This window comes from Scyliorhinus torazame, chromosome 1 (genome assembly GCF_047496885.1).
Source record: "Scyliorhinus torazame isolate Kashiwa2021f chromosome 1, sScyTor2.1, whole genome shotgun sequence".
Classification (NCBI taxonomy): domain Eukaryota; kingdom Metazoa; phylum Chordata; class Chondrichthyes; order Carcharhiniformes; family Scyliorhinidae; genus Scyliorhinus; species Scyliorhinus torazame.
In genome coordinates this window covers 273,076,255-273,103,170 of record NC_092707.1, presented here as the reverse complement: position 1 = coordinate 273,103,170, position 26,916 = coordinate 273,076,255, and the positions used below count along the sequence as shown (strand labels likewise).

The 26,916-nt window shown below is 48.7% G+C and overlaps 1 protein-coding gene across 6 annotated transcripts in view; it reads right to left on the bottom strand.

The window, feature by feature from the left end:
* plcb1 (phospholipase C beta 1) overlaps window positions 1-26,916 on the bottom strand; it is a 1,179,298-nt gene that overhangs the window by 339,335 nt on the left and 813,047 nt on the right. For all 6 annotated transcript variants that reach the window (XM_072506091.1, XM_072506102.1, XM_072506120.1 and 3 more), the window contains one exon: window positions 15,019-15,185. In XM_072506091.1, coding sequence (XP_072362192.1) covers window positions 15,019-15,185 — 167 coding nt within the window. The remainder of the gene's footprint in view (window positions 1-15,018; window positions 15,186-26,916) is intronic.

Genomic DNA, 26,916 nt, shown 5'->3' with positions numbered 1-26,916 from the left:
TTTTATTTGTTCATTGCGCAGGACATTAGCCTTGAAGCAGTCATTGATTATATTGATCGGGTCTTCATTGAGTCATTCGGAGTCACTGGTCACAATGCTCTCTAACATCCTGCTACGGAAAGAAAGGAATTGCCTACTTCACTATTTTGTCAAGGGCCAGAATCCTAAATACTCTGGGAACAGAATTTTATGTTGCTCGAGCCGGTACGTGCCTGACCCACAATCCTATGAAATTGTGTGAGGTGGCGTCAGGGCATGTGTCCCGGCGTTATGCACTCACGCAATACTCGGGCATGCCCGAGAGTTGGCAGTGCACCCGTCAACAATCACCTGGCAATTTAACCCACTGAGGACCCATCTGCTTTTAGTTTGTTAGGCGGGTCGATTTTTTCATAGAATTTACAGTGCAGAAGGAGGTCATTCGGCCCATCGAGTCTGCACTGGCCCTTACAAAGAGCAACCCACCCAAGCCCATGTATCTACCCTATCCCCCAACCCAGCAACCCCCACGTCACCTTTTTGGACACTAAGGGCAATTTAGCATGGTCAATCCACCTAACCCGCACATCTTTGGACTGTGGGAGGAAACCGGAGCACCCGGAGGAAACCCACGCACACAGAGGGAGAACATGCAGACTCCGCACAGACAGTGACCCAGCCGGGAATCGAACCTGGGACCCTGGAGCTGTGAAGCAATTGTGCTAAGCACTATGCTACCATGATTGACCAGGCAGCCTTTACCTTTTAATCGCAGCCAGGATCCATGGCAGGATGAACTGCCCAGGCTGAAATCAAATTCACAAATGAGTCTGGGGACTGAGGTGTGTGTGTGATTGTGCTGCCTAAACACTCGTAGCATCGTTTTAATGCTGATATTTATTTTTCACAGGTCAGCAGCTCCCTGAGACCGTTCCACAGAGGCTGTCTCCCTGAGGGACCACATTCAAAATGCCAACCCGCACTCCCCGTGTTCTTGGCACGCGTTGTCTTCCCACCCTCCCCGGCAGCGCTGATCCTTTCATAGAGTGTGTTTCACATTGGATGACCTTTAATTGGTCAGCAAGGGTGGAATTGCGCTTCGGGGCCGGCTGCAGCTGGGAATGCATTTCATATCCGTGTCTGGGCTGGCTGAGTGCGCGTGCACGTTGGGTGAAAAATTCAGGCCTCTGGAAAGACCCAACATGCTTTGTGCAAACGTTCTCCATCAGGCCCCCCTCACATCTCCTGAAAAGCATCAACTTGTCATCGAACGCTGGTTGATAAATATCTCCATTATTTCACTGAGGTAAATGTTCTTCATGTGTGAGCCTACACATTGAGTTCTAGAAGGCGGTTCTAATACAGAAGACATCACACCCATACCCAATCTTGCTTTAATTCGAGAACTGCACACATTACAGCATTGGGTTATTGTTATGCAGTAAAGAACGGGAATGTGGATTTTCCCCATTGCCTCCCAGTGGTGCTGAGGTGAATGGTAGTGACCTGATCCACCTTCCTGCTGAAATCAACGTACTGAGATATTTTCTGCAGTTATGTATTCATAATGATCTCAACCACAACCATGTTATTATCGAGTGTCTCCCTCACGTTGGCCAGGGTTCCACTGAGGAAGATCAGCCCATGAGGCCCTGATGACCAGCACTTTATTAAAGGATTCCTTCTCCTATAGAGCCATAGAGTCGTAGCATAGACTCCCTACAGTGCAGGAGGAGGCCATTTGGCCCATCGAGTCAACCCGACCCTGTCATGATATACAGACAGGCAGCTAATGAACACAGAGAACAGGGCATAACAAATGAGCAGGCAGGACTCTCATGGGTGGTGTCTCACTATAAAAGGCATGAGGCACTCACACTCTGTCTCTTTTCATTGCTGAACATGTACAGAGTGAGTCAGGGTGTATGTACAGTATCACACCTCCAGCACATGGCTAAGAGCTAGTCTGGTTCAGTCAGACAGAGTAACCACACTTAGGTTAGCAGAGAGTCAAACTCATAGAGAACTGTGCTAACTGTGCTACTCATTCAATAAATCAGATTGAACTAACTTCAAGGTCTGGAATATCTTTTGGTTAAAGCTGTATCCAGTTGCAGCCTGTGTTATCCCAGAGTACATAACACGACATGCTACCAGGAGACTGCTTAATCTAGGTGGTTTACCTCAGTCCGTTCCGTGACGACCAGGGAATGTATTCTGGCACCATGGAGAAGATTCAGGCTCCTCACCAGCTCAGGACCTCTCAATGCCAACTGGCGGACATTCAAGCAAAGGTTTCTGCTGTACATTGAAGCTTCAGACCTCGTGGGTGTGTCTGATGCAAGGAAGATCGCGCTTCTCCTATCAACAGCGGGTGATCAAGCCATTGAACTCTTCAACTCTTTTCACTTCACCGAAGGCCAGAACAAGACAAAGTTTCAGACCAACTTGGTCAGGTTTGACAGTCACCAATGAAATCTTCGAGCGCTACATATTCAAACAGCGTCTGCAAGGTAAAGATGAATCTTTCAGCTCCTTATTAACTAACCTCCGCCTGCTAGTGCTGTCCTGCAACTTTGGTGATATTGCTGACTCCATGATCAGAGACCAAATCGGTTTTGGAGTTCACTCTGATCCTCTGAGAGAGCAGCTACTGAAAATCACGCATATGACCCTGCCAGTCGCGATTGAAACATGCACAGTGCATGAGCACGGCAAAAATCGCTATGTCCAGTACAAATTGGCTGAAAATGAGAAACTTGCCTCCCACGAGGCAGAGTGTGTGCAGGCCATCCCCCGGATGCAGCGCCTCAGCATTGATGAAAGCGGCCATTTTGTGCGCTTTTCCCGGGGCCCCACGCATGCACGATGCGAAAGGGATAATGAAGCGGCCGACGCCCGCATTGCTCATGTGCGATGACGCGCGGAGCATCAGGATACCGGCATCATGACGTGCTCAAACTGCGGAAACGCCCACTTAAAGAAACACTGCCCTGCAAGAAGCAGGCGATGTTTAAACTGTGGGAAGTCTGGACACTATGCAGCCTTGTGCAGGTCTGCACCACCAGTCAGGGGCCAGTACGCCCAATTCCGACGATGGTGCGTTCAGAGTGTGCAACAACGATTATAGGATTCTGATCCTGGCAGCACAACGGATCCAGAGGAAGAATGCCTGGACTCCGCCTACTGTGTGGGCATCATTACCAAATGTGAATATGCCACATCCAACTCATCACAAATTCAATCCACCCTCGCTGTGGATTCTGCAGATGAATGGCGTGCGGTGATGCAGGGCAACCACTGCTCCATCCAGTTTAAGCTGGACACAGGTGCTTCTGCCACCCTGCTCTCACAGGCAGATTTCAAACACATCAAGAAGCCCCCCAAGGTCCTTCCAGCAGCCTGCAGGCTCCTGGACTACAACGGAAATGCCATCACGGCACTGGGATCCTGCCATCTACTCGTCTCCAACCGGAGCACCCATGCACGGTTACGTTTTGAAATTGTCAAGCCAGACAGGGCATTCCTACTTGGCGCGCAGGCCTGCAAGCAGCTGAACCTCGTGCAGCGGTTTTACACAACAACATCCTCCAATGTGCATCTTCAGGCCGGCATTGACAACATCCTCGCTCAGTATCCGGATGTGTTCGACAGGATGGGCACGCTGCCATATCGATACAAGATTCTGCTACTACCTGATGCCAAGCCAGTGGTCCACGCACCACGCCGGGTCCAGGCACCGCTAAGGGAGCACCCAAAGGCACAGTTCAAGGATCTTCAGTAACAGGGCATAATTTCCAAGGTAACCAAACCAACTGACTGGGTCAGCTCGATGGTATGTATTAGAAAGCCTTCGGGAGACCTGTGCATCTGCATTGATCCCAAGGATCTTAATAAGAATATAATGCGTGAACACTACCCCATCCCGAAGGGGGGTACTCACCAGTGAGATGGCACACGCATGATTTTTCACCAAGTTAGATGCGTCACATGGATTTTGACAAATCCAGCTGGATGAGTCCAGTAGAAGGCTCTGCACCTTCAACACACCGTTTGGCAGATACTGCTATAATCGCATGCCATTTGGCATTGTCTCAGCATCGGAGATCTTCCATCGCATCATGGAGCAGATGATGGAAGGCATTGAAGGGGTTCGTGTGAACGTGGACGACATCATCATATGATCCACGACCCCTGAAGAGCACGTTTCCCGTCTCCAGCAGGTATTCCGCCGTGTCCACGCCAATGGCTTGAAGCTGAACCGATCCAAATGTTGCTTTGGCATGTCGACACTCAAGTTCCTAGGTGACCAGATCTCTCAGCAGGGCGTCCGCCCAGACACAGACAAGGTCAAGGCCATCGAAGACATGAAGGTCCCTGAAGATAAGAAGGCGGTGCTGTGCTTCCTGGGCATGGTCACTTTTCTGGGCAAGTTCATCCCAAACCTGCCCTCACACACCATGGCCCTACGAAACCTGGTAAAAAAGTCCACTGCCTTTGAGTGGAAGGCAGCACATCAGGCAGAGTGGTTGGAGCTGAAAGCCAAGCTCATCACTGCACCCATCTTGGCATTTTTCGACCCAGACAGGGAGTTGAAGATCTCGACAGATGCGAGCCAGGATGGCATCGGTGCGGTGCTGCATCAACGTGATGACATCCTGGGCACTGGTAGCCTACGCATCGAGGGCCGTGACGCCCACCGAAACAAAATATGTGCAAATAGAGATGTAATGCCTGGGTCTTCTCACTGGCATTCTCAAGTTTCACGGCTATGTCTACGGCCTGCCGACATTCACTGTCGAGACGGGTCATAGGCCTCTGGTCCACATTATCCACAAGGACCTGAACGACATGACGTCTCGGTTGCAGCGCATCCTCCTCAAACTCAGAAGGTATGACTTTGACTTAGTGTACACACCTGGCAAGGAGCTCATCATCGCTGATGCATTGCCCCGCTCCATCACATTGCCTAGTGAACTGCTGGAAATCATCCGGCAGATTGAATCACAGGTTCAGCTGTGTGCTAGCACTCTCCCGGCGTCTGATGAGAAGGTGGTTTGTATCCGCGAGGAGACAGCCAAAGACCCCCTCTTGCAGCGTGTCATGCACCGCCTCGCCAATGGCTGGCAGAAAGGGCAGTGCCCTCAATTTTTCAATGTAAAGGACGACCTGGCGGTGATTGATTGTATCCTCCTCAAGCTGGACCGGATTGTCTTTCCACTCAGTCTCCAGAGCTTGGTGCTCCGCCAAATCCATGAGGGAGACCTGGGCATCGAGAAGTGCAGACACAGGGCCAGGCAGGCTGTCTACTGACTCGGTATTAGCCAGGACATCTCGAACATGGTCCTCAACTGTGCGACCTGTCAACGCTTCCAGCCAGCGCAGTGCAAGGAGACCTCCAGCAGCATGAAATCGAGACCTCCCCGTGGTCCAAGTTTGGCATCGACCTCTTTTGTGCGATGGTCGTGACTACGTGTTGATTATTGACTATTTCTCCAATTACCCTGAAGTCATGAAACTCTCAGACCTCACATCTCGGACCGTCATCAAGGCCTGTAAGGCGACGTTCTCCAGGCATGGTATCCCACTCACTGTCATGAGTGACAATGGCCTGTGCTTCAACAGCCACAAGTGGTCTATGTTTGCCAAGTCGTACCATTTCAAACATTGTCACTTCCAGCCCCCAATATCCGCAGTCCAATGGGAAGGTTGAAAAAGGGGTGCACAGTGTGAAACAGCTCATCTGCAAGGCCGCGGATTCTGCTTCTGACATCTACCTCGCGCTGCTTGCGTACAGGGCGACCCCATTGTCCACTGGCATGTCGCCGGCTCAACTCCTGATGAATAGGGACTTGCGGACGACACTTCAAGCCATACACTTGCCCAACTTGGATCACCTCCCGGTGCTGCAGAAGGTGTAGCAGCTCCGAAACTAGCAAAAGCAGGGCTATGATGCTCATGCCACCGATTTGCCCGTGTTATCCCCGGCAGACACTGTCAGGATCAAGATACCGGATGGTGGCTGGTCTGCTCCAGCTGTCGTTGTTCGACAGGCTGCGCCCCGCTCGTATGTTGTACGTATGGCTGATGGTTCTGTTGTGCGACGAAACAGACGGGTACTGCGCAAAGTTGTCTGCCCGCAACCACTTTCTTCTCAGATTCCGTCGGTTGTTTTGCCACCTCCTGATGCCTCGAACTACGAGGCCACCGGTCAGGCTTCCATCCCGCCTGTCAAGGCGCCGTCGTCCCCACCACCACCTCTCCAGCGGTCGACAAGGATCAGACGCAAGCCCCACAGACTGGACTTATGAACATTTGGTTTGTTTGCTATGTTCTGTTTTCTCACATTAGACAGTTGTCTTCACATGTAAATACGTTCACATATGCCACAACTTGTAAATATGTTAATATATGCCACCACATGTAAGTGTGTTCCCATGTGCCAACAAATCATTTAAAAAAAGGGGCTAATGTCATGATATGCAGACATGCAGATAATGATATACAGACAGGCACAGACAGGCAGATAATGAACACAGAGAATAGGACATGACCAATGAGAGGCAGGACACTCAGGGGTGGTATCTCACTATAAAAGGCACGAGGCACTCACACTCCGCCTCTTTCCACTGATGAACATGTACAGAGTGAGTCAGGGTGTATGTACAGTATCACACCTCCAGCACGTGGCTAAGAGCTAGTCTGGTTCAGTCAGAAAGAGTAACCACACTTAGGTTAGCAGAGAGTCGAACTCATAGAGAACTGTGCTAACTGTGCTACTGGTTCAACAAATCAGATTGAACTAACTTCAAGGTCGGGAGTACTTTTTGGTTAAAGCTGCATCCACTTGCAGCCTGTGTTATCCCAGAGTACATCCAGGGGACAACGGCGCCGTGACAGGCGGGATGGAAGCCTGACTGGTGGCCTCGTAGTTCGAGGTATCAGGAGGTGGTAAAATCTTTATTCCTTTCGCTTATCCATTATTTGATATTATATTTGTAATCAGTTACGGTAAAGTGTAAAAATGGCAGGAGATCCCAGATCCGTGTTATGCTCCTCGTGCTCAATCTGGGAGTTCAGGGACGCAGCCGATGCCCCTGATTCCAACATGTGCGGGAAGTGTGTCCAGCTGCAGCTCCTGTTAGACCGCATGATGGCTGTGGAGCTGCGGATGGACTCATGCGATGCTGAGGAGGTCGTGGTTAGCACGTTCAGTGAGTTGGTCACACCGCAGATTAAGACTGGTGAGGGAGACAGGGAATGAGGGACCAAAAGGCAGAGAAAGAGCAGGAAGGCAGTGCAGGTGTCCCCTGCGGTCATCTCCCTCCAAAACATGTATACCGTTTTGGATACTGTTGGGGGAGATGACTCACCAGGAGAAGGCAGTAGTAGCCAGGCTCATGGCATTGTGGCTGGCTCTGCTGCACAGAAGGGCGGGAAAAAGACTGGCAGGGCTATAGTCATAGATCATAGATCATAGAATTTACAGTGCAGAAGGAAGCCATTCGGCCCATCGAGTCTGCACCGGCTCTTGGAAAGAGCACCCTACCCAAGCCCACATCTCCACCCGATCCCCATAACCCAGTAACCCCACCCAACACTAAGGGCAATTTTGGACACTAAGGGCAATTTAGCATGGCCAATCCACCTAACCTGCACATCTTTGGACTGTGGGAGGAAACCGGAGCACCCGGAGGAAACCCACGCACACACGGGGAGAACGTGCAGACTCCACACAGACAGTGACCCAAGCCGAGAATCGAACCTGGGACCCTGGCGCTGTGAAGCAATTGTACTAAGCACTATGCTACCGTGCTGCCCATGTAGGGGATTCATAGGGGATTCATGTCCATGTCATAGGGGATTCAATTGTAAGGGGAGTAGACAGGCGTTTCTGTGGTCGAAAACAAGACTCCCGATTGGTATGTTACCTCCCGGGTGCACGGGTCAGGGATGTCTCAGATTGGCTGTAGGACATACTGAAGGGGGAGGGTGAACAGCCAGTTGTTGTGGTGCATATAGGCACCAACGATATAGGTAAAAAACGGGATGAGATCCTACAATTGGAATTTAGGGAGTTAGGAGATAAGTTAAAAAGTAGGATCTCAAAGGTAGTCATCTCAGGATTGCTGCCAGTGCCACGAGACAGTCAGAGTAGAAATTCAAGAATAGTCAGAATGAATACGTGGCTTGAGAGATGATGCAGGAGGGAGGGGTTCAGATTTTTGTGACATTGGAACCGGTTCTGGGGGTGGTGGGACCATTACAAATCGGATGGTCTGCACCTGGGCAGGACTGGAACCAATGTCCTAGGGGGTGCTTTTGCAAGAGGCAGCAACTAAAGCCAGTAAGGTACTAGATAATAAACTTATTGTGACTAAGGGGAAGGGTAGACAGGGAAGAGATGATGAACGCAAAGGGGCAGGTGGTCTGAGGTGCATTTGTTTTAATGCGAGAAGTGTAACAGGTAAGGCAGATGAACTTAGGGCTTGGATTAGTACCTGGGAATATGATGTTATTGGTATTACTGAGACTTGGTTGAGGGAAGGGCAAGATTGGCAACTAAATATCCCAGGGTATAGATGCTTCAGGAGGGATAGAGAGGGAGGTAAAAGGGGTGGAGGAGTTGCATTACTGGTCAGAGATGATACCATAGCTATGATCAAGGAGGGCACGATGGAGGATTCGAGCACTGAGGCAATATAGTTGGAGCTAAGCAATAGGAAGGGTGCAGTAACATTGTTGGGACTTTACTACAGGCCTCCCAAAAGCGAGCATGAAGTAGAGGTACAAATATGTAGACAGATTATAGAAAAATGTAGGAGCAATAGGAGTGATGGGAGATTTTAACTTCCCCAACATTGAATGGGACTCATGTAGTGTTGGAGGCGTAGAGGGAGCAGAATTTGTAAGGAGCATCCAGGAGAGTTTTTTAGAGCAGTATGTAAATAGTCCAACTCGGGAAGGGGCCATACTGGACCTGGTATTGGGGAATGATCCCGGCCAGGTGGTTGAAGTTTCAGTCGGTGATTACTTTGGGAATAGTGATCACAATTCCGTAAGTTTTAGAATACTCATGGAAAAAGAGAGTGGTCCTAAAGGAAGAGTGCTAAATTGGGGAAAGGTCAAGTATAACAAAATTCGGCAGGAGCTAGGGAATGTGGATTGGGAGCAGCTGTTTAAGGGTAAATCCACATTTGAAATGTGGGAGTCTTTTAAGGAAAGGTTGATTAGAGTGCAGGACAGACATGTCCCTGTGAAAATGAGGGATAGAAATGGCAAGATTAGGGAACCATTGATGACGGGTGGAATTGTGAGACTAGCTAAGATGAAAAAGGAAGCATACATAAGATCTAGGCGACTTAAAACTGATGAAGCTTTGGAGGAATATCGGGAAAGTAGGACAAATCTCAAACGCGAGGGCTAAAAGGGGTCATGAAATATCTTTGGCTGACAGGGTTAAGGAAAATCCCAAAGTCATTTATTCGTATATAAGGAGCAAGAGGGTAACTACAGAAAGGATTGGCCTACTCAAAGACAAAAGAGGTAATTTATGCGTGGAGTCAGAGGAAATGGGTGAGATTCTTAATGAGTACTTTGCATCGGTATTCACCAAAGAGAGGGACATGCGGATGTTGAAGTTAGGGATGGATATTTAAATACTCTAGGTCAAGTCGGCATAAGGAAGGGGAAAGTTTTGGGTATTCTAAAAGGCATTAAGGTGGACAAGTCCCCAGGTCCGGATGGGATCTATCCCAGGTTACTGAGGGAAGCGAGGGACGAAATAGCTGGGGCCTTAACAGATATCTTTGCAGCATCCTTGAACATGGGTGAGGTCCCGGAGGACTGGAGAATTGCTAATGTTGTCCCTTTGTTTAAGAAGGGTAGCAGGGATAATCCAGGGAATTATAGACCTGTGAGCTTGACATCAGTGGTAGGCAAACTGTTGAAGAAGATACTGACGGATAGGATCTATTCACATTTGGAAGAAAATAGTGACAGGCAGCATGGTTTTGTGCAGGGAAGGTCATGTCTTACAATCCTAATAGAATTCTTTGAGGAAGTGACAAAGTTAATTGATGAGGGAAGGGCTGTAGATGTCATATACATGGACTTCAGTAAGACGTTTGATAAAGTTTCCCATGGTAGGTCGATGGAAAAAGTGAAGTTGCATGGGGTTCAGAGTGTACTAGCTAGATGGATAAAGAACTGGCTGGGCAACAGGAGACAGAGAGTAGTGGTGGAAGGGAGTGTCTCAAAATGGAGACGGGTGACTAGTGGTGTTCCACAGGGATCCGTGCTCGGACCACTGTTGTTTGTGATATATATAAATGATCTGGACGAAGGTATAGGTGGTCTGATTAGCAAGTTTGCAGATGATACTAAGATTGGTGGAGTTGCAGATAGTGAGGGGGACTGTCAGAGAATACAGCAAAATATAGATAGATTGGAGAGTTGGGCAGAGAAATGGCAGATGGAGTTCAATCCAGGCAAATGCGAAGTGATGCATTTTGGAAGGTCCAATTCAAGAGCGGACTATACGGTCAATGGAAGAGTCCTGGGGAAAATTGATGTACAGAGAGATCTGGGAGTTCAGGTCCATTGTACCCTGAAGGTTGCAACGCAGGTCGATAGAGTGGTCAAGAAGGCATACAGCATGCTTGCCTTCATCGGACGGGGTATTGAGTACAAGAGTCAGCAGGTCATTTTACAATTGTATAGGACTTTGGTTAGGCCACATTTGGAATACTGCGTGCAGTTCTGGTCACCACATTACCAGAAGGATGTGGATGCTTTAGAAAGGGTGCAGAGGAGGTTCACCAGGATGTTGCCTGGTATGGAGGGGCTAGCTATGAAGAAAGGTTGAGTAGATTAGGATTGTTTTCGTTGGAAAGACGGAGGTTGAGGGGGGACCTGATTGAGGTCTACAAAATTATGAGAGGTATGGACAGGGTGGATAGCGACAAGCTTTTTCCAAGAGTGGGGGTGTCAATTACCAGAGGTCACGATTTCAAGGTGAGAGGGGGAAAGTTTAAGGGAGATGTGCGTGGAACGTTTTTTACGCAGAGGGTGGTGGGTGCCTGGAACGCTTTGCCAGCGGAGGTGGTAGAGGCGGGCACAATAGCACCATTTAAGTTGCATCTAGACAGATATATGAACGGGCGGGGAACAGAGGGAAGTAGATCCTTGGAAAATAGGCGACAGGTTTAGATAAAGGATCTGGTTCGGCGCAGGCTGGGAGGGCCGAAGGGCCTGTTCCTGTGCTGTAATTTTCTTTGTTGTTTGTTCTACATAATACAACAGACCCTTTGAAAGAAGAGCCGACCGAGGCCCACTCCCCTGCCCTCTCCCCGTAACCCTGTAACCCTACCTAACCTACACATATTTGGACACTAAGGGGCAATTTAGCATTGCCAATGCACTTAACCTGCACATCTTTGGAAGGTGGGAGGAAACTGGAACACCCGGAGGAAACTCATACAGACAACAGGGAGAACATGCAACCTCAACACAAATAGTCATCCAAGGTCGGAATTAAACCCAGGTCCCTGGTGCCGTGAGACAGCAGTGCCAATGTGCCGCCCTTGATGAACCCTAGCTGTGCACCCTAAACACTGCAGCTCCCGGACTTAATTAAATGCAAGCATCCTTGTGCCAATGATGGGGGAATGGCGGGCAGCAAGAGGTTCACTCGCCAGCTCTGGCCTTGCACCGGAAATGACCAAGCTGCAAATCAGAGGCCTGGAAGTGAGGCCCACATTCCCCCACAGGATTGCTGTGTGTTCCAATTGGCTTCTAGCAAACCACTCCTTATTATATCATTACTTATATGCATATACTCTATTCACCTATAACAAATTTGTGAAATAAACAGGGAACTTTTGCAATCCAGATCACCAGTTGCCACATTTATGTTTCAATGACTAAAGCCTGTTAACCATTAGGACAGTCATCACTGCCAATAATGCTTCTTCATTGTTCTCACAAATAATAACCTAACCAGCTTCTGCTTCCATATGTCACACAGAATATCATTGTTCGGAGCGTAATTCAAAAACATTACATATTTCATTGACTTGGAAATCTCAAGGTTCTGCTCGCCACTGGAAATGTCACAGGCAGGAAGGAGAATTCAACGGACAAGCAAAACTCCATTGACCTCGATTGGGTACTCCAGGTCCCAGGAAGGTCGTGGCCGGATAATACCGCCCCGAGAAACAACAATGGTTAATGATACTGTGGTAAACCACTGTTAGTGTATTATATGTATTGTGGTAAACTGTTACTGTACTACATGTATTGTGGTAAACCACTGCCTGATGGCGCCGCCTCCCCTCGGGCTCAGTATAAAGGTGGCTGCCCTCCAGCCCTGCTCGGGATCAGTGGCCAGGAGGCTTTCTGTTTAGCTTATTAAAGCCACAGTTTCGTTCACTACTCGTCTTGTGTTAATTGATGGCACATCAGATATCACTTCCGTCCTCATGCATTACCACTTGGCAATATAATAGCATGTGTGTTTCTCTATGTAGAACTACAAGCAACAGTCCACGATGAGTTACGTGCACCAATGTGATAAGTAATGGAGTTACTTCACTGTCACTCGTACTTTGGAAAACTATTTGTAATATTACTGTAACTTTCTTTGCATACGTTGGGTGCAATTATCCAGCCTCGTTATGCGCTCGTACAAGCGGGAGAGCCAGAAAATGAAAACCGCACCAAGTGCCAAACAGTTTGCGATGCAACCGGCCTGCCCCCGTAGGCGAAATCGGGATCTCGCCGTAGTGCGGCGAGAAACCAATTAACACCATTTAATCCCCATTTCCATACAATTAACGAGAATGACCCCATATCCAACAGCCTCCCATCATCTAGCCGCCTTACCAGTGGTCACGCTGGCACCAATTAGTACTCCTTTTTAAAAACGTGAACCTGGCGGAAGGGCTTCAGTGGGGAGATTGAGGAGGTGAGTAGCCATCTTTACTCACAGGCAAAGAGCCCGGGGACGCAGGACTTGCCACCCCAGTGCTTGGTGGAGGGTGGGGGAACCCTGGCTGGGAGTGGGGACCCTCTCTAGGGGTGGGTCGCCATGGGAGGGTGGGGGAGACGTGCTAGGGCGGGGTAACCTCGGGGCAATCGCATGCTCCAGCAAGCCAACACCTGGATCATGTGTACCCGTTCCGGGGGGCAACCCTTGTCCATGCTCGTCTGACCCACGACCACCCATAACCCCCGCCGACTGCAGAGGCCTCTGGCCGTGCAGCTGAAGGATATTGTTCAGAGGGAATTGGGCACTATGGTTAAGTGAGCACTTCATACAACCCAAGTGGATCCCCGTGGGTGGGCAGGCTATGTAGCATGTGGAGCCATTGCCTAGCATTCCAATCAGACCACGATGCCTGGTCACTGTGCTTGAACATTGCGGTGGCAACACTACACACGCAACAGCCAACTTCCGAACACCTAGGGGATGGGACACAGCTCCGGGGACATGTCCACGGTCGGAGGTTTGGTGAGTGCCATCGGGAGGGGGGGAATGCCTGGAGAGATGGGCCAAGGGTTCGGTGGTCAGCTAGCATTGCAGAAGAAAGTGACAGAGGCACCATACTAGTTGTGCACAAAGGTGTTTTTTATATTTGACAATTCCATGCCCTCCCGATGTTGCTTCCCCCTTCCCACCCCCCTCACCACCTACCTCCTTCCTCCCCCAGTGCCTTCAGAGATCCTTGATGTGCTTGGCCTTCCCAGCTGTACCACTACGTCTAGGTATGTCCTAAAGATGCACATCTGAGGTGGAGTCAGTCAGTGGCTTACGATGTACAATGGCATTCGATGACCCTTGCGGGCACCCTCTGGTGGTTCTGAGGCTCCGGCACATTTGTTGGTGGCACATGCACAGCCGTGCCACCCTGTCCCGTGTGCTGGCTGTGAGACATAGCTTCATCAGAGGGTTGGAACTTGGGGGAGCTGGTGCCACCGTCGGCACTCCATGGGACAGGTCCGGGTTGGCACCCAGCACCCCCTGCTCCCGCTCAGTGTCCATAAGGCTCTGGGGTTCACACTGGGATGGTGGGGCAGCTGATTTGAGCCCCAGTTGCCCCTGCATTGTCTGGCACTGCCAGCCCTGGCGGTTTGCCATGGTCTGCACCATCGTATCAATGCCCTCGACAATGCTCCTCAGTGACTGGGACATGCGCTGCAGCGCCTCGGCAATGCTCACCTGCGACTGGGACAAGCTCCACAGCACCTTAGCCATGCCCATCTGAGGTCATGTCCCGCAGAACCTCATCAAGGTCAGCCTGGTACTGGGTCACACCCCCCGGCGACGTGGACATTCTGTCGAGACCCTCAGTCATGGCCGTCACGCACTAAGTGACACCTTGTATCCTTCGCTAATGGTGACGACGTCGTCCACTGGGCTCTTCACTGCAGTCGCCACCCTAGCAATGTTGGCCTCGATGAACGCTTTTCCGGTGACATCTCCTGCACCCATAGCCTCTAGGACTTCTCCAAGCAGCTATGGGTCTGCTTGAGTGACGCTGACACCTCCCTCTGAATGTCCTGGCTGCACCCTAATGTCTCCATGAGCTCCGGGATGACCACTTCCACAGGCTCAACATCAGGCTGGGATCCAGCTGGGTCCAGGGATCCAGCAGACCTCCAATTGCTGTCTCGCCTGGGGGTTCCTGCCTCCACCTGATGTACATCAGCAGGTATATGGTGCTCATCAGATTGTGCCCCAGATGACTGACCACTAACATTTCTACCTCAGAGCACAACATATCACAGAGTGCAGAGATGTTAATAACTGACCCTGGCTAGCTCTCATGATTTTTGATATTATCAGAGTTACTTGATGTGCTGTCAGCTTGTTGCATATTGCAAGCCAGCATTGTTGTCTACAGATCTGCAAGAGTGTCATTCCCAATGTATGTGTCACCATTTCAACAGTTGACAGTATGGTAAAACCAATAAAACGTAATCTTTGGATTTCCCTGTACAATACTGCGAGCATGCAATCAGGTGAAATAAACCAACCTCTCTTTGCGAGGGTGACATTGGGTTCATATTTCTCGATGAGCTGTTGCACTTGTTCGGGTTTCACTGGAGGGTAGAGTATCTCATTCAAACGTGGATCTCTCTGCTTAGAATTGATGAATTCTGTCATCTGGTCCACAGTTAGATACGACCTGGTCTTTGCACCACTGAAATAAGTGAAGGAATAATGATTTAATTTACAGTGGAAGAACATCCAATACTTTGAAATAAGATGCAATTGAATATTTGTTTTTAAAAGTTCATTATTCTTGCACTTTCACATCTTCAATTTTGCTGGTATTCACAGATTCACTGAGAAAAACTGATAGGATATTCACTGCCAGTCACTTAGGAAAGGAGATCATGCCCATTGTGGTAATTCATTCCTCAAAAGAAAAATCAATATAGTGGGCAGGATTGTCCAGCCCACCTTGCCAGTGGGATCTTCAAGTCGCGCCAAAGGTGACCGTCCTGTGATGGATTGCCCAGTGGCGGGATGGGCGAGCCACGCAGAACGTGGTAGGCATTAGCTGGACCAGTCATGCCGTGCGGGTGGGGATAAATCCCAGCCAGTGACTTTTAATTTGTGGCACATGAAAAATATATAGTTTGTATCTTAAAGGTTTGCTTTGGGTGATATTGGCTTTGGAACCTCTGAGTACCGGCCGTTTGTAGGTTCAGATCTCACTTTAGGACTTGAATACAAAAATCTAAGTCGGTGCTCCAGTGACGAACTGAGGGAGTGCTGCACTATCGGGGGTGCTGTCTTTCAGAAGAGATGTTATACTGAGGCCCTGGTGAATGTGAGAGATCCCCTGGTACAATTTCAAAGAGGAATAGGGACATTCTCCCTGTGGCCCTGGTCAATATTCATCCTTCAGTCAACATCACCAAAGCAGATTATCTGGTCATTATCTCATTATTACTTGTGGAAGTTTGTTGTGTGAAAATGTTTCTTGCATCGCAACAGAGACAAAAGTACTTCTTGGCTCTAAAGGACTTTTAATTGGTGCAATCCAAAATCTCCTGCCACAAACAGATAGTTAAAGGATATTGGTCTAAAGTTTGTTGAGGTTATGAGAGATCTGTGGGGGTGGGGTCGGTCAGAGAAAGGGGTATATAAGGGTCAGTGGTTGTGACCATGGACGAGTGCCTTGGCGGTTATGAGCTCAAATCTCAGTGGTGAACTGTCAAGACGAATTCAATAAATCTGGCAAAATTATTGCTCAAGGATCTAGAGGTGGGGGGGGAAGGAAGAGATTTTCTTCTACATAGTGAGTTAAGATTATATGGAATATGCTGCCTAAAAGAATGGTGGAGGCAGATTCAAGTGTAACATTCAAAATTCAACTGAATAATTACTTGAAACGGTGAAATTGTCAGGACAATGGAGAATGAGTGGATCTGATTGGATAGCTCTTTCATGGAGCTGCCACAGGCAAGATAGGAGGAATGGCCTCCTTCTACATGCAAGATTTCATTCACTGAAGAGGTATAAAGAGAACAAGTTCAGAAATTCCTTGTGGTCTTGATTCTAATCTTACATATGCTTTATTTTTAAGCACAGTCCATAGAAGGCTCACTAGGTTGCTCCTTGATATGGAGGGATTTTTTTATGAGGAGAATTTGAGTAGGTTGGGCCTGTACTAATTGGAGTTTAGAAGAATGAACGGTGACTTTAGTGAGCCAAGTAGAATTCTCAGGGGTAGATGCTGAGGGGATGTAGGGATCAGAGGGCATAATCTCAGAGTAAGTGGTCTCTCATTTAAGACAGAGATGAGGACGAACTCTTCTCTCAGAGGGTAGTGAAACTGTGGAATTCTTTATTGCAGAGGGCTGTAGAGGCTGGGTCGTCAAGACTGAGATAGACAGATTTTAATCAGTCAGGGAATTGAAGATTATGAGAATAAGGCGGAAAAGTAGAGTTGAGGAATAAATCAGATCAACCATGATCTCATTCAATGGCAGAGCAGACTCGATGGGCCGAATGGCCGACTTCTGCTGCTACATCTTATAGTCTAAATCATATCAAGGTTCATAGATTTTCATCAGACTTTCAAGTAATTGGTGATAAATTTCTCCGTGTTACATTTATTCCAGATGCAATGAAAGTAGCTTTAATTGTCTGATGAATGCAATACATAAAATGGTTTCTAGCCATCTATTTCATAGTCTTACAAATCACGTTAAAAGCATTGTTGTATGCAATGTGAATTCATTCTCTTTCTCTCCCTCTCTCTCCCTCTCTCACTTTTAGTAAAGACTGACTGCATCTTCCAATTCCTGAAAATACTTCTTCATCTATCCAGTTTCTTGGATTCACATCCAGAAATTATCACTAAACCCAGAGCAGAAGAATGAAGATGGCAAAATATGGCCGTGAGATGGCCAGTAAAGAAAGCCCATCACTGCCCACCAATGCCAAGGTCCAGGTTACTACTGGGAAAGAGCACATGGGCATGGGTAGGCCGTTCAGCCCCTCAAGCCTGTTCTATCATTCAATAAGCTGATCATGGCTGAGATGTTTCCAAACTCCATTTACCTGCCTTGGCTTCATATCCCTCAATTATCATTGGCTAACAAAAGTCTATTGAACGAGAATATAAATTGTACTTTTTTATCTGCTTTTACTACTTATTGATCAGATGACTAATGAAACAGTAGTTGACAGCGCTAATAATAAACTGAACCAAGTATACAGTAAGATAGAGGATAGTTGATGAATGGTAATATTGATATAAAAATCACACATTGCAAATGAGTACAGATACTTCATTGTACAGACTTGAGTAAAGACGGCGCAATAATGCTCAGAGGTGAATATTCACCACTGACAGTATTCAGTCAGGTGTACCATTAAACAAAGCAAGTGCTATATTGTGAAATGCACCTTAAGACCATTGAATTCATGTTGTTTGAATCTTGTATAATGCACAAAAGTTACACGTAAGATATTGCTTGCAATTTTAAACAACTTATCCTTCAAAATTATTGGCTTATTGCAGAAGGTTCAGAGAAAGGAGTAAGAAGGATTTTTGGAAACATTCGCCAAAAGGAACATAGTGTGATCCAAGATTTTTAAGCTCAAGAGAGATGCGTTTAAGATGGATGCAATAAGGGGTGGGACTTTCCAGCCCCTCCCGTTGGTGGGGTTTCCTGGTCTGGCCAAAGCTGACCCCTGCCATGGGTACTCCAGTGGAAGGGCGGCCGAGTCATGAAAAATGCTGTAGACTTTGGCGGGAGTTCAACAAGCTCCGCCACAGGAAAACCTGCTGTGAGGAAGGTTGGAAAATTCTGGCCAAGGTTATTACCTCACTATTGCTGCAGTCTCCTCGGTCCTACAATCCTTCAAGACCTCTACGCTCCCCGATTTTCATCTCTCCACCAATTGGTGGCTGTGCCTTCAACTGCCTAGGTCTGGATTCCATGTCTGAAGCTCTCTGTCTCTTTAGCTCTCTCGCCTACTCTAAGACACTCTTTAAACTCTCTCTCTTCAATCAAGCTTTTGGTCACTATACCTAATGTCTTTTTGTATGGCTTGGCATCAAACTTTGGAAACGCTCATGCAAAGTCCTTTGGGACATTTTACTCTGTTAAATGTGCAATATAAATGCAAGTTGCCATTATTTAATTTAACCTGTGATCAGAGTAGAGAACATGGGTGCAGAATTAACAGGTCTCAAGCAAGACTAGAAATTCAAATGTTATTACCATCTAACGGAGGATACTCCTTATGCTTGCAGCAAAAGCAGTCATTTCTATTAAAATATTATTTAAATTAATATGTGCTTAAGGACAAGACTGAAGGTCGTCAGATTAAATGCAAACAGAGATGATCAAATATTCCACAGAATGCAATGGTTCTTTTCAGTGTTTTGTGGAAATGTTCTCAGGTTAGGAAGGTCATGTAGTCCATAATATTAGATTCCAATCCTGGAATTTCACTAAATTAGATTTGGCGTTCAGAGAGAAATATCAAAGGGCTCTTTTGAAAGCTTTATTTTTAATTACTCACCTCTCTCCAGAGATTCAGGGTGATAGTACAAACTGCGAGAGTTAAACCAACTATTTTCCGGTTCCCCTTTTAAAGCTATATTATTGGTTCAAATATAGCCGCAGCAAAAATGTGTTAAAGCTGCTTAAGCTTCTATTTAACCCCCTGCCTGTTATCTGCCCTGCTAAATTGATTATTGTTGCGGCTGGGTTTGCTGCCAATGTTACACATGTGCAATTGTATGCGTGACCGCTGTCTTTATAGAGGACAATGTGCAGCAGGGCCTATGTGTGGTCATCGCTAGCCCTGGAATTGCAAATATTACAACGCCAGCAGCACAGGCTAACACTTTAAAAAAATATATATTTTTATTCAAAATGTTCACATTTTTACACAAACAAAATTCAATGCACCCTCACTCCTTGGCAACAACCAGGTGCAATGTCTCAGGCAAGTGACCACTCGGAAGCAATGTCTGTAACACAAAATTTGGTTTCATTCAGGTTACTGTACACTCCTCCAATTCCCCGAAGGTTCTCCCACCCCCGGCCCTCACCTGGGCCAGTGTATTTACATCCCAGTAGTCCTTTGAACAGAAGGGTTAGCCCCGTCCCCACATCTGGGTAGATCATATTCAGATGAGGCCACAGATCCCTGGGCCTCCTGTATGGTTATAACACCAGGGGCGATTTTCCGGCCTTGTTGCACTCTCGCTTGAGCAAAATGAGGCCAGTGAATAGCGAGAGAGTCCAAAAACACGAACCACGCCAGGTGCCAGTTTCTGATGCAGCCGGCCCAATCCCGTAGGTGAAATCGGGATCTCACCGTCGCGGCGAGAAACCAATTATTACCACTTCAGCCCAATTTCCATACAATTAATGATAGCCACCTCATATCCAGCAGCCGCCCGTCAGTCAGCTGCCTCCCCAACAAGTGGTCTCACTGCCGCCAATTAGTACTCCTTTTGAAAAACGTGAACCTGGCGGAAGGGCTTCTGTGGGGAGCCAAGGAGGTGAGTAGTCATCTTTGCTCACAGGCAAAGAGCCCAGGAATGCTGGGCTCGCCACCCCAGTGTTCAGCGAGGGATGGGCGACCCTCGACTGGGAGTGGGGTCCCTCCTCAGGGATGGGCCAACATGGGAGGGTGGGGGGTAACCAGGGGGCAACCGCACATGGCACCACCATGTCAACCTCTGGATCGTGTGTACCTGTTCCAGGAGTAACCCTTGTCCCTGCCCGTCTGCCCCACCAACCACCCATAATGCCCACCGGCTGCCAAGGCCTCTGCTGTGTGGCTGAAGGCTATTGCTAATAGGGAATTGGCAATTGTGGTTAAGTGAGCACTTCATACAACTCAAATGGATTTCCTTGGGTAGACAGGCCTTGTAGCATGTGCAGCTCATTGTCTAGCATCCCAATCACACCTTGATGCCTGGACACTGTACTTGAACACTGTGGGAGGCAACACCACACGCACAATGTCATCAGAGGGGTGGAACTCGGCAGAGCTGGTGGCCACCATCGCCACTTCATGGGACAGTTCCTAGTTGGCACCCAGCACTCCCTTCTCCTGCTCGGTGCCCATAGGGCCCTGGGGTTCACCTTGGGACGGAGGGGCAGCTGGTTTGAACCCCGGCTGCCCCTGCATCATCTAGTTCTGCCAGCCCTCGTGGCTCCCCATGGTCTGCACTATTGTGTCGACACCCTCGGACAAAAGAAGCTGTCATCATTTATGAGGGTGGATTCATGTCTCCTGCAAATGATGTCATTGAATTCTGCGGATGACAAGCGCACATGCTCAGAAGCGCTGTTGGTGGCCATCTTGTATTGGCTGGAGTTACGGATCGGGATTCTCCAGTCGTTGCGATTCAATTTTCCTGCCGGCAGCACATCCCCTGCCAGGAGGTTTTGCGGCAGCGTGGGGTGATTACAATGGGAAATTCCATTGGCAATTGGCAGGAAGATAGAATTCCGCCACTAGCGAATGGCGAGTCACTGAGAAACATGTGGCTGGCGGAATGGAGAATCCCACCCACAGTTTATTGTTCCACTGTATGCAGCACAATGTTGCTGAAAATGCCCCAAATGATTGTACTTCAGGGATCTGTTTTTGCTATTTTTAATGCCTGCTTCATGTTTGCTGTGAGAGTTGGGTGCAAAAGTGCAGCTTATTTAAATAAGGGTTGAGTGATGGAAATTGCACATCATTTCAGTCGATTCCTGTAATCTTCTCAATGGGAAACCTCTCCGACTGTGACAGAATATGGAGACTGAATGAATGAGGGAGGAAGTGACATTTTGAACTTTTAAAACAGGACAGAGGTTTCTGAATCATTGCTTCAGTGTTTGATTACCCCTAATGAATATATTGTTTAAATTAAATATTGGGCGGGATTCTCCGGTCCCCCAGTTTTGTGTTTCTTGGTGGCATGCCGTTTGCTGGTGGTGGGATTCTCCCGTCGCTTGTCAATGGAATCTCTCACTGAAGCCGCCCCGCGTCCCCGGGAAACCCACAGGTGGGGTTGTGCTGCTGTCGGGAAAAGTGAATTGCAACGTCCGGAGAATTTCAGCCATTTCCTCTATTATGTCTCTAAGGGCGGAATATTATGGGGTTGTGGACGGTTCCCCCACCACCTCTCCCAGGAGCCCCCTGGCCCCCCTTGAAGCAATGTTCACCTTTTCCACGCTAGCCTGCCCCGCAGCCGTAACCTGCTGGAGGTGGGTTTAACAAGGGTTGAGAGGGACTACCATCCCTCACTACAGAGGAAGTCCTGCCCTGAGGAGCTGTCGGTCAGATTGGTCAGCAGCTCTATCGGTCCTGGCAGCGCTGCCCGTTCAGCAGGAGGAGGACAAAGGAGGCCCAAATGGATTCCTGGGAACAGGCAAGTTTGGGATCTTGGGCAGGGAGGGTTTGGGCCGATCAGAGGGTAGCGTGGGGCTTTGAGGGTGCTTGGTTTAAGGTTGTGGGTGGGTAGGTCGAATGGGGGAGTTCTATCTGAGTGTCACTGCCCCCCAATCTGTAAAGGCAGCCCCCCGAAGACGGAAACCCCATTCCTTCTGTAGCCATGTAAAATGGCTGCGTTCCGATTAGTCTGGCCAAAACCCAGTTTAAAATGGCTAAACCGAAAGACTGCTGGGAAAAGCAGCCAAGAAGCCACAAGCAGGCAGCTGCAGACAGGTTTGCCGCTTCAGCTCTGGGAACGTAGCCCAGATCGATACTCAGGGCTATCAACAGCCCTTCAACCCAAGTATCCGCAGTTTCATTCAGGACTGTTTACACCTAATCAACTCAGACATCCACAGTTAAATCGGCTATCCCCGGGAACAATTGCAACATATTAGCAATTGAATACCGGGCCAGACCTGTCGGCGCCTGCAGTGGCCGAAACAAAGACAGGTGAGCGACCACCCCCCGATCGAGGAATCGCCTCACCATTGGACACATCGACCCCAGAGACTGGGGACAGGATCCAATCACTTGGGACTCAGGGTCAAGGGCCGCCCCGGGAGGCAGGAAGCCCCTGGGCCCTATAAAAGTAAAGGTCCAAGTTCAGATCTCTCTCTCTCTCATCTTCGCCTGCTCGAGACCTTCACAAGACCAGCCACCAGCCACTGTAAGTGTGAATCCAACGATCGCTATCCGGTAGAGACACCTAGCCACCGACCTGTAGCAGCCTTTTGAATCCCGCGGGCCAGATTTGATTGGACAAGCCATTCGTTTCCCTGACCTGGTGGGCTCTTCCTAAATTAAGTATTGGCCAGTAGTGATAGGTTTATTGTATAGAAAGTAGTATTAGGGTATTAATATTGCTTGTTGTATATAATAAATGACCGTTGTTTTAATCCTTACTAAGCGGTGTGCTGTGTTATTAATCATAACCTAAACTTGAACCACGTGGCGGGATCATAAAGATACCTGGCGACTCATGAGCAAAGGTGACCGATAACAGAGCAAATAGACTAAAGCTAGAAAGAGCAACACTTCCAACCCTTTGAAGAAATTATTTTAGTAATCAGGCTACCCATTCCCACCCGACTGTCCATGACATGCATTTTATGATGCAGGCAGTGGGTGTAATCTAACCAAAAGAAATCAGAGTCCATACTGGGTGGGATTAGGGGGGGTTTTCCCGTTGCTTGTAGCTAATGACAATATGTGGCTGTTTTCCTGCATCATTTCCTGCACTTAGGAGCTCCAACAAGTGGAGCTCCTCAGCGCGGGGAGAGATTGGAACGGCATTTTTAAATGGCACCCCGATCTCTTGAACTCCCCCCCCCCCTCCCCCGACGCGACCACCGGACTCCCTAGTGCCCCAACTCACCGATAAGGGTGACCTCTGGCCCCCCACCTCCCCTCACATGGGTAGAGTACCCCCGGGCCCGATCCCCAATGCAGACAAAATGCCAGCCTGATACCTTGGCAGTGTCAGCCTGGCACCCTAGCAGTAACTCTGCCACCCTCGCAGTGCCAGGCTGGCACCTAGATGGCACTGCCAGGGTTCACAGGTGGCACTGCCAGGGAGCCTGCCTGGCAGTGCCCAGGTACCAAGGGGGCACCAGCATTGTCAGGAGGCTGACCACCCGGGGACTTTGATAACCTGGGACACCCCCAAAGTGCCATTCCACCTGGTCCCATTTGTGGGGGCCAGTGCTGAGCGGAGCACAGCTGGGGTCTCTTTGGTGAGGTGGATAAGTGCCAGGTGGCCATTCAATCCGACGTCAGCGCTGCTAAGTGGGTTTTTAAGCTCACTTAGCTGTGTGAGATTGGGTCCCGTCCACATCGCGAGGTCTGGTTAGATCTCGCGAGGCGTAATGGGCATCGGGAATCCTGGGGTAGGCCTCTCCCCGGATCTATCGGCTGTGTCCCGCACCAATGTCGATGGAACAGGGCCGGTCGATCGCAGCCTGTATATTATCAGGGTCAATTGGCTTGGAAACAATTTACCCTTGATTACCAATTTAAATATGGTGGCAGGCTGCCAATTTCGGTGCCCCCCCATATTATGAATGTAAGCTCTGGGGTGGGTGGGAAGGTGATGGACTGGGCAGCCGCCCTATTGTACTTTCCTCCCCTCCCCCTATGGAAGCAAGCCTGGTGGGGCATGTAAAATGTAGCCCGAGGTTTCATTAAGTATCAGCACAAAATTGGCTGAACATCTAACTATTAGGCACCTCTACATATTTTAATTCTCCAATTTTATGCTGCTTTCGAAGGTGGGGTGATAAAACATTTGGGGTGGCAATCTCACCACCTTCTGGCCCATCCCTAAGATATCCCCCAAAATAAAGCAATTGTAGTTGTGTGGACGCCAATATTGGCAGCCATCCACCATTTTGAGTAAAGTATTAACGTTCAACTGAGCTTGTTGCTGATGTGTTAAGTAAGTTGGTTCAATGTTGACTACAACTGGATGCAGTGAAACTAGAAACAGGCTTCTGACACAGGAGATTGTCCAACACTGTTTTATTGAACTTGCTGATTGCTGTACATAGTCTGCTGTGAGTTGACAGTCTATCAATCTAACTGATAACCTCCTACTGGCGTGACCAGACTAACTCTCTACCTCATGGTGATGGTGCTCACTGGCTTGTGCACTCTTACTATCTCAGTAGCTGTGTCCTGTAGAGAGAGAGAGAGCCTTAATGCCCGGTATGCTTTATAGTGGTGGTGCCCTGTCTGGTGATTGGTTGTTATGTGTCGTGTGTGTTCATTGGTTATCCAGTGTGTCAATCACTGCCTGTCTGCATCTCATTATATACATGAGTGGCTATTATGACATCTCCCCTTTTTGAAGTAAATTTTGGAACGTGGCGCTATATAAACATGCATGATTATATACAAGTGGTGAGTGAATTAACATATGTACATGGGAAGGTGTCTATCGTGCAGATACAGAGCAAACTGAACAAAATTTACAAGATTTAAGTCTATAGATTCAGTCTTTGTGGTGGGCGACAAATTCTTGTCGATCGCCTCAGAGGGGGAGGGGGGGACGCCGGCACTTGGACAGGTGGGATTGCTGCTATGTCGGTGGCCTCATGGAGAGGCGGGATTGCTGCCAGATCGGTGGCCTCGTGTTGCGAGATGTTCGGAGGAGGCATGATGACATGCGGAGAAGTGTGGCCAGGCGGTGGGCAGGGAACTTTTCGTAGCGCCCTCCTGTTGCGCCGTAGAATGAAGCCATCAGCCATTTGAACAATGAAAGACCTGGGGGCAGCCTGTCTGACGACAACAGCTGGGGCTGACCAGCCTCCCTCAGGCAACTGGACGCGAACAACATCGTCTGGAGCCAGCACAGATAGATCCTTGGCATGAATATCATACATGATCTTCTGCTGGTCCCTGGATCGCTGCACTTTCTGCAGCACCGTGAGGCGGTCAAGGTCTGGAACATGGATGGCTGGAACAGTTGTCCTCAGGTTGTGGTTCATGAACTGCTGCGCCGGAGACAAACCAATCGACAGAGGGGTTGCCCTGTATGCCAACAGTGCCAGGTTGAAGTCCGAGGCTGAGTCTGCAGCCTTGCACAACAACCGCTTGACAATATGGACCCCTTTTTCGGCCTTCCCGTTTTCATTGCGGGTAATGGGGACTGGATGTGATGTGCCTGAAATGGTAGGATCGTGCAAAGTCGGACCACTCTTGGCTGTAGAAATATGGGCCGTTGTCACTCATTACTGTGAGCGGTATGCCGTGCCTGGCAAACGTCTCTTTGCAGGCTTTAATCACTGACTTGGACTTGAGGTCCGACAGTTTCACCACTTCCGGGTAGCTGGAGAAGTAGTCGACCAAGAGCACGTACAAAGAACAAACAAAGAACAAAGAAATGTACAGCACAGGAACAGGCCCTTCGGCCCTCCAAGCCCGTGCCGACCATGCTGCCCGACTAAACTACAATCTTCTACACTTCCTGGGTCCATATCCTTCTATTCCCATCCTATTCATATATTTGACAAGATGCCCCTTAAATGTCCCTATCGTCCCTGCTTCCACTACCTCCTCCGGTAGCGAGTTCCAGGCACCCACTACCCTCTGCGTAAAAAACTTGCCTCGTACATCTACTCTGAACCTTGCCCCTCTCACCTTAAACCTATGCCCCCTAGTAATTGACCCCTCTACCCTGGGGAAAAGCCTCTGACTATCCACTCTGTCTATGCCCCTCATAATTTTGTATACCTCTATCAGGTCTCCCCTCAACCTCCTTCGTTCCAGTGAGAACAAACCGAGTTTATTCAATCGCTCCTCATAGCTAATGCCCTCCATACCAGGCAACATTCTGGTAAATCTCTTCTGCACCCTCTCTAAAGCCTCCACATCCTTCTGGTAGTGTGGCGACCAGAATTGAACACTATACTCCAAGTGTGGCCTAACTAAGGTTCTATAGAGCTGCAACATGACTTGCCAATTCTTATACTCAATGCCCCGGCCAATGAAGGCAAGCATGCCGTATGCCTTCTTGACTACCTTCTCCACCTGTGTTGCCCCTTTCAATGACCTGTGGACCTGTACTCCTAGATCTCTTTGACTTTCAATACTCTTGAGGGTTCTACCATTCACTGTATATTCCCTACCTGCATTAGACCTTCCAAAATGCATTACCTCACATTTGTCCGGATTAAACTCCATCTGCCATCTCTCCGCCCAAGTCTCCAGGCAATCTAAATCCTGCTGTATCCTCCGACAGTCCTCATCGCTATCCGCAATTCCACCAACCTTTGTGTCGTCTGCAAACTTACTCATCAGACCAGTTACATTTTCCTCCAAATCATTTATATATACTACAAAGAGCAAAGGTCCCAGCACTGATCCCTGTGGAACACCACTGGTCACAGCCCTCCAATTAGAAAAGCATCCCTCCATTGCTACTCTCTGCCTTCTATGGCCTAGCCAGTTCTGTATCCACC